This window comes from Saccostrea cucullata, unplaced genomic scaffold (genome assembly GCF_032062105.1).
Source record: "Saccostrea cucullata isolate Sc308-1 unplaced genomic scaffold, CSIRO_AGI_Scuc_v1 ctg413, whole genome shotgun sequence".
NCBI classification, from domain to species: domain Eukaryota; kingdom Metazoa; phylum Mollusca; class Bivalvia; order Ostreida; family Ostreidae; genus Saccostrea; species Saccostrea cuccullata.
Window position 1 is genome coordinate 169,854 of NW_026927571.1, and position 8,353 is coordinate 178,206.

The window sequence follows — 8,353 nt, forward strand, 5'->3', positions numbered from 1 at the left end:
GGGGGGGTTAAATTTAAATTATGAAGATGTGCACAAAACATCATGCATTCATTAGCCGGGCTTATTGCTCAAAGAGCAATTGCCGGCTTATGTGATCCTGTTCAAGGCAGGATGTTGACCCCATAGTCGCCATTTTAAAGTTACGTGCAAAAATATAGTTCTTACTCTCAACCGCTTTTGAGATAATACAAACGCTAAATAAAGCAACAAAAATAAAACGAAGTTTTATCTATATAAAATAAACATTAGTATAATGACTTTGAAAACTTCATAAGTCAAAGAACATAGTTCATTAGCGTAAGGATTTTTGATAATCAGTGTTACCGTAGTTCTCTACATGCACATACGAGGTAAAACAGGAGAGGGAACCAGACTGACCTGTTTGTTTACATTCAGCTGCGGTACCAGATTAATTCTGATTCTGACAAAATCGGACCGTGGACGTGGTATTAGGATTGAAAAACTCACTGTCAGTGTCTTATCATTTATATTGATAGTTTTAAAATAATTTTTTCATCAAAATATAAACATGATTCATGAAATCCATTCTACTCTGTAAATGAGCCCGGCTCTCTGTACTTCTGAGTACTTTGATTTTAAGTTGTATGATACTCATCGGGGCAATGGAAAAAGAACACATTTTATATAAAACGTATATATTGTTTGAATCTCAAATAAAAAATAAAATCACGTACTTTACATGTCCCGCTGTAGATTCGAACCCGCGACGTAAAGACCTGATGAATACCTCCGCGAGTCTAAAAATGGCTTCAGAGGATCAAGTAAATTAATATATATATATATATATATAGAAAGCACCAAGAAATTCACTTTAACATGGATACCCACTTCCGCCCCAGCCCGGGGTTGAACTGTCGACCTTCGGAATCTGTCTCCTAGCAGTGTAGGAACAGCGCGCTAGACCGCTCGGCTATCTAGGCAAGTCAAAAAACTTGCTTTCGATGCCGATGGAATTCTCGCAGCGCTGCCCTACACTACACGATCAATGAGAATAGAAGTGAGATACAGTTATTTGGACATAGTTTTAACAGAGGATTGTTACCAATACATGTAATGAAATTAATTATTATTTAAACTAACATATATAACTATATAACTATATAACTATATATATATATATATATATATATATATATATATATATATATATATATATATATATATATATATATATATATATATATATATATATATATATATATATATATATATATATGTTTTCAGACTATACTGGAAAAGCCTTGTCTTGATGAATACATAAAATTATGTGAAGTATGGAAAAATCACATTATACCATCACATAGTGATCGAATGGACCTTATGATAAATTCACGTAATGACAAATGCATACTGCATAATGACCACAAAAAAAAAATCATACAGTGCTAAAAGTATAATATTATCATAAATTTATTTTTGCTATGAGAAGACACTTCATGCATAAATTCATACATGTATTCGAGACTATACCCATTCAATTCATACCCACTTGCTAATTCATTAAAAAGTTTTATAGAAGCATTAAAATTAAAATTCTGGACGTCCAATTTTCATAACGGGGGACGGCTGTGGTGTTATTCAAACTAAATAAGCATTTTTAGAGTATTGCATTAGCAATAGTCATTATACTAATTATACTATAATTAATGTAAGTCTCCAACCGGTAAGACATTAGTGTAATATGGTTTCCATCAATTAGCCAATTATCAAGATACAGTCACCAAAAATCAGCTCAATGTCTGAAAAAAAAACCACGGATAACCATATGGAACATACGGACAGACAGACGAGGATGAAATCTAAATTCCCCCCATCCGGTTTCACCGGTAGGAGACAAATAACGCCTGTTTTGGGAGGATATGAAAGTTTGTCTACAGAGCCGCCTGTGCTATGACACATTGAACGTCCAAAATTTTACGATTCAGACTTTATATATTATGCATTTATTAATTTCTTTTACATGTACATGTATGTGTAATGCCTGTATCAATAAATAATACACAAACAACTTGCGCTGTTTATATCTGCCCTAAAAATTCTGCCTAAAACAGTAGTTTATCTATCTAAATATTGTACTGGAATAATGCCCACAATTTAAGAATCATCAACGTATTAATATTAAAGTAGATATCCTTCACTTATTATATATAGTCTCCATTATTGTTCATTGTGCACTCTTTTTAGCGTTCCTATCTGAAATCGAAAAAGAAAATATAGAATATTAAGATGTTATTAAAAGTTATTGAAAATATTACAAGAAATAAGAATAAAGCATGGCACGAACCTTTCTCAGTATAACAGAAAAACCCAGCGACTCCAAAGCATAAATAAAAGAATCCAGCGAACTCTCGTCCTTTCTCTCAAGTAAGGTTAACAGTCGTGTCGCTTGCTCTCCCCTTTTATCCAAAAGCATAATATCTTTATACTCCTGGTCAGAAAGAGCTCCTTCTTCTAACAATATATCTGTCAATTCCATGGGTTCAAGTTCAGATATCAACAAATTGCGATTTTCCTGAATTGCGGATAACTCCACCTTGTGTTTTGTTTTTGGGTGCCCTACAAACAATATTAGCAAGTATTAGATAAATAATAAATAAATGTTTTATTTATCTATCAGGTACTTACATGTACACGTTTTTCCTTCTAAGTCTTTGTTCAAGTACAGTGTACTTTTTTCCCTTTTTTTCAAAGCAACGGAAACGTTTTACTGCTCTTGGCATTACTTACATGTAGTATGTACATGCATAAAATTGTGAGAAAATGTAATTAAACTGTTTAAAACCTTGGAAACAAATCTTACGTATATCTTCCATGGAAAGACACCTATCGCACATTTTCCTTATGACCATGATACCAACATATGGTTTCATGGACATTACTAATTTTGAGCAGTTTTCATTTCCACTGAGAAGAACATCTGCAAGAAATATAAGTCTGGCCTTTTTGTCCATTTTGTACACATTTTCTTTAAAGATTCCTTTTACAAGTTGATGGAACTCTTCTTTACTTAAAGCAGCTACATGACTGGAGATTTGGCTGAAGTTTTTCCTCAATACTTTGGATCCATAGACTGTAAAACAAAGTAAGTGTTTTAAAAATAAAAAAAAATAAACGTTACAATGCATTGTGACTTTTTGGGGTTATGGATATAGATAAAAATATTTGCCTTTTAATCTGTTCTTCCAAATCTTGAAAATTTCATTGACTGGAATTTGGTGAGATTTTTGCACTGGACAAAGGTAGCAGGACATGTCTTCAGCTCCGAGAATGTCGGTTTCTTCTATAAATGAAGTGTCTCCACTTCCAAATGAGTCTATTTTACATTTGTATCCAACAGTATAGGATGCGCTGTACGTAAACGTTGTGGCAAGTCTCTGTAGGTTTTGTTCTATATGGTGCCTGATGTATGTTGTGACATCAAAGTCCATATTTTGATCATCTTCCTTGAAAAGAATCTGGACTTGTATTATATTGTTATGTACTCCTACAAGGACTTTTTGATTTTCATACGCAAAAAGACAAACGTTTCTGTAAATGCACTTTCCTTGTTTGCCCTCTTCGTCGCATAATATTTTCCATCCTTTTGATCCAAGGCAAGCAGCAATTAAACGATGAAAGTAAAAATTAGATAAAAAGTCAAACTTGAAACAAAGTGTTGGAGTACACCTATAATCCTTGATCACTTCCGGATCGAAGACTTTTCTGTTTGCACATGGAATAAAGTGCCAAAACTTTGATTTGCTATCTCCTGGTGATATCTTAGCTATAAGTCCGAGCCTCTCCATATATAAAAGTATTGTGTTTTTGTAATCTAAGCAATCCTCGGCTTTATGTCTCCAAATTTCCTCTAACAGATCATCACCCATTTCACCAGTTTCGTAGAAGATTTCCCATTCTCTAACATATGTATACTCGGTTCCCGTTTGCTTTTTATCCATTATGATGTGTTTGAATGCGTTTACGAACCATTGGGTATCAAGTATTACATAGTCCCGCAGACCTGCAGCATTGAAATACAAAATGATTCCGATTTCGTGGAAAAATCTCAGCATATCTTGAAATTCTTGTTCACACATTTTCATTTCTTCAGGCAATCCGTCGTTGATCTGTTTTAATAATTTTGTTTCTATTATCTTCGACTTCGAAAATTTGTTTTTCAGCTCATATTCAAACAAAACCCAAGATGATGGCACTAATTCGCCCCAATGGTTTTGCTTTTGAACAAGCTGACTAATACAATCTTTTATTTCATCCGTTTCTGCCCTATACATGCTATAATCAGATGAAAATTTTGTTGGAAGTCCTATTGTAAATTGTCTTCTTGGATCCAAATGCTCCTTCATCTTTATTCCTTTTTCATCGAGTTTCCATATCCTTTTAAAGAAGTCCTCTTTTTCCTAAAAATATACATTTCCTTATTTTATTTATATATTTATTTATTTATTTATTTATTGTAATTAAGAGTTTAAGCCCGAATCTTCTTCTGATACTTTTGCCTCGTTCCAATTAAAAACTAACGAGTAAAATAAATGTTTTGTTACGGTCATTAATAAAATATCTTTATTTATGAAGCTTAAATTAAACAAAATGTAAACCCATAAATATGATAAACAAAATAAAGCAGGATGCTTCACATTCTATTATATAATAAACCTTTGTACTTTTAATTCGACATATACTACATGTAGCATTATTCAAAAAAGTTCCAAATGAATTTCTAAAGTTCATGAGATAGACGTCACGCTATCTTCTTGTTGGGAAAAGAGGAATTGAGAACCTGCGTAAATGTTCATAACGTAATACATTGTATATAATTAAATTTCATCTTGTTTGCCAATACCAGTATTCAAGCTCAAAAGTCCATTCCAACAAAATAAACAAGGAGCAGAGCAAACACAGACACCTAAAACATTCGAGATGGGATCAGTTGCTAGGGAGGAGCTAGTGTGCGTCCCCTGTCGACTATTCACACTCGCTTTGTACTCCTAGTCATGATCGAATAAAAACAGGAAAATTCGTAGCCAAATGCAGCATGTAAATAATGACCTAAGAGTTACTAGGTACTGTACATGTACTATGAAAAACATCCACTTATATTCGACTTTATCAGCGTATTATTTCTAATTGGTCGTTAGATTAGATCATAAGATTTCTCTTGGATGGTAAGGAAGGGCTAAGCATACATCAAGGGGTCCTGAGTCAACACGTTCCCCATAGTCTAACGGCAACGTGTGGACTCAGGACCCCTGGCTTGCGAGGATGACTGACATACTGCCAATACTAGTAAGTAAGCAAAATGTTTGAAAATGTTTTTGTTCAAATAAATTTGCTGCTTTTGAGTAGAGATATCTCGGTTTTATGAAAAGTTTGAATAGAAAAAGTATCTCTAGTATATATGCAGATACGCAGGCAACCTATGCAGCATAACAGAGTGATAATGAACACATGTACCTGTTGACTCTTATTCTCCGCGTGTGTGGCAACAAGAATTACTGGAACAGGTAGTCGGGGGTTACTGTATGTATGCAACGACTTCATCCAAAACACAAAATAATCTGAAAACGAAATTTAAAAAAAAATATCAGTAATTAAAATAAAATATTGAAATAAAATTCACATGTCCTCATTATATTAATCGCAATATCATAATTATTTCTTCTAATTTATTAAAATTACTAGATATTAAAATTTACCCAATGTTCTTGAACATCTTTTCACGAAAATAAAATTAATTTTATATTTATTTAATATTTCTCTCATAATAATACTAAGAACAACTACGTCTCATGAGAGAAAGATAACGGTGTGAATTTCCAAATGGAAGTACCTTCGTAAGTCCAATTTTCAAACATTGTACCCTCCTGATCATTAACCTTTTCATCTACAGGTTCTTGAAGATCTTTAGACATGTCTACGACAAGAAGATAAAATGCCCTTGGACTAAGGTAGATCTGATGGCAGGCGTAATAAACACACTGTCCAGCAAAATCAAGGAAAGTAACAAGCTTTTTTGGATGAAAAGACGCAGAATGCAGCATTTTTGCAATGAAAGTGCTTTCGTTTACATCCATCTCCTTCGTGTTCTTTGATTCACTAAGGACAGTTTCCATATTTTCTGTAAAGGGAATTGTTTCAGCTGCTACAGTGGATGGCTGGTTATTTACATGACTAATTCTTGGTAAGCCTTGGGAAGAATGATCGTCCGTTTCTTTCTTTTTTGGAGGGAGTGAATGTTTTTCATTTGGTTTTATTTCTTCTGGTATTTGAGACGAATTATCATCACTTGCGTCACTTTCATCATCACTTGCAATTGATTCTTCTGCCATGGTTTCATCAACTGAGGTCTGATGCATGTATGATACGTTGTCCTCGGGGCATACATGAAAGTATGTGTCAACTTTTTGCTTGTTAACTAGAAAAAACAAGTGATTATAGACCGTGTTTAATTTTGAAAAGTATATTACTAATGGCAATAGCTCTTAGATTACAAATTTTTCAGAAAACATTTATTATCTGCATTGATACCTGACAACTCATTATGAAAACGAGGTAATAAAATCTGTTATGAAAAAAATTTAAAATTCTTTTAACTAAATATAAAAAAAGTTTTATGAAAGTTTAAAACATTTTAGTAAGTCAAATAAGATAAGATATGGTTTTCTTTCCCGTATCAATACATTAACGGATTTCGAAACATTCATTACATGAAAAATGATGATTTTGATCTCAACGTGGTGGTTGTATCTTATTTGATTGATTTTATTCATTTGAAGAAAAGAGACGATTTTGGCCTTTTTAAAGTGGTATGGCACCATTCAAACTGACTGAAACCAAATACAATGTCTACAATATTCTTAGCAGGGTGACAAAAAAAGAATAGGAAAATTTGTCATATTTTGTTTGTTGTTTAACGTCTCTCTCGATAATTTTTCATTCATGTGAAGAATCCACCGTTTGCCGGTGGGCAGCTGCGAAATTTTAGCAACTGAGCAGTGAGAGATCTTTTTGTGCCAATACAACTGCGACATGGGACTTATACGGCCTCATCAGGAGGACCGATCACCACATCCCGCAATAACGATGAACTCCATAATCTAGAAATTGGGCTCTAAAGCAAACCACCACGTCAAGCTGTCGACAATTGAAAGTTACTTTAAACTTTAAAATAGTACTCATGAAACCTGTCAATTCATTATCCTCTAAAACAAATACATCTCTGTGAACGTCCACTCCTATTGTTGTTTTGGTTTCTTTTTTAACTTTTTTGCGCCCCTTATTTTGTAATCGATTTAATAATGTAGTTTTTCCAGCACCAGCACAGCCAACAATCATTCCTCTTGCATGGAAAATCCTTTCCTTTCCTTTCTTCAGATAATCAATATAACGTCGAATTTTTCTTTCTCCTCCTTCTAATATTTCTCCTGGAATGTTTACTGAAAAATGCATGTAAATTGAAAATGTTAAAATGAATATTTTAAATCCTTAAATAAACATAGGATGCATATATTGAAAATCAGAATAATATTAAACATAATATTTAAAAATCTTACACGTCCTAGAAACAAAATTATGTATATTAGGATCATTAATGGTGGGGCTGTTGAATATATCATCCATCAACTTGCAAATCATTTTTTCTGTGAGGTCCCATGGTAACAAAACGCATCTCTCATCTGCATTTCTGTTGTACGTGTTGGATCTACAATATTTCTTTATCACATCGTTTGAAAAGTTTAGAATGCAAAACTCTAAGGAGTTGTACATTTCTAAATGTCTCTTCTCGGCAGATTTGAAAAAAGTTCGAAAAACTTCAGATTCTGCATCGGTAGAGGCAAAACCAATCGTGTCTGCGTGACTGTCCAAAATAATGAATTTTTTCCATTTGTTCTTTCTTAACTCATTCAAAACATCTTCCTTTGTTTTGTTTAGTGCAGATTCCAACTGTAAATGATTTCGAATTAGGTTCAACTTCGTATTCCATTCCTCCGAGGCTAGATCGGTTTGTTTCAATGGCTGGTTATACAACAGCATACAGAGTAAGTATGTTGCAATTTCTTCTGTTGCGCCATCAAGATCCCCTAGAATTGCCAAAAATTATTTTCGTTTTGAAAAGTAAGTAAAATAATAATTGCTTAATTATAAGTTGTTTAACGGACATAACTTTACTCCCTCAATTTTACATGTACAGTGTATATGATGCTTTGTTGATGTTTGGCCTACCTGTCAAGGGAGTTAACCAGTCTATGTTACTTCTGTCATCACTTCCAATCAAAGGAACATTTTCTTCTAGATCTTTTTCTGTAAGTGAAATATCCAGAGTAACGATCGACAT

General features: G+C 33.3%; 2 protein-coding genes across 2 annotated transcripts; both read right to left on the bottom strand.

The window, feature by feature from the left end:
* Positions 1 to 1,685: 1,685 nt before the first annotated feature.
* LOC134274814 (uncharacterized) lies at positions 1,686 to 3,051 on the bottom strand. Its single transcript, XM_062757050.1, has 3 exons — positions 2,822 to 3,051; positions 2,306 to 2,577; positions 1,686 to 2,214 (listed from the first exon to the last, which is right to left on the bottom strand). The coding sequence occupies exons 1-3, from the start codon at positions 2,970 to 2,972 to the stop codon at positions 2,179 to 2,181; spliced, it is 459 nt and encodes a 152-aa protein (XP_062613034.1). The 5' UTR covers positions 2,973 to 3,051; the 3' UTR covers positions 1,686 to 2,178.
* A 110-nt stretch (positions 3,052 to 3,161) lies between these two features.
* On the bottom strand, positions 3,162 to 8,353 carry LOC134274794 (uncharacterized). Its single transcript, XM_062757023.1, has 5 exons — positions 8,242 to 8,353; positions 7,203 to 7,454; positions 5,849 to 6,433; positions 5,473 to 5,576; positions 3,162 to 4,418 (listed from the first exon to the last, which is right to left on the bottom strand). The coding sequence occupies exons 1-5, from the start codon at positions 8,351 to 8,353 to the stop codon at positions 3,162 to 3,164; spliced, it is 2,310 nt and encodes a 769-aa protein (XP_062613007.1).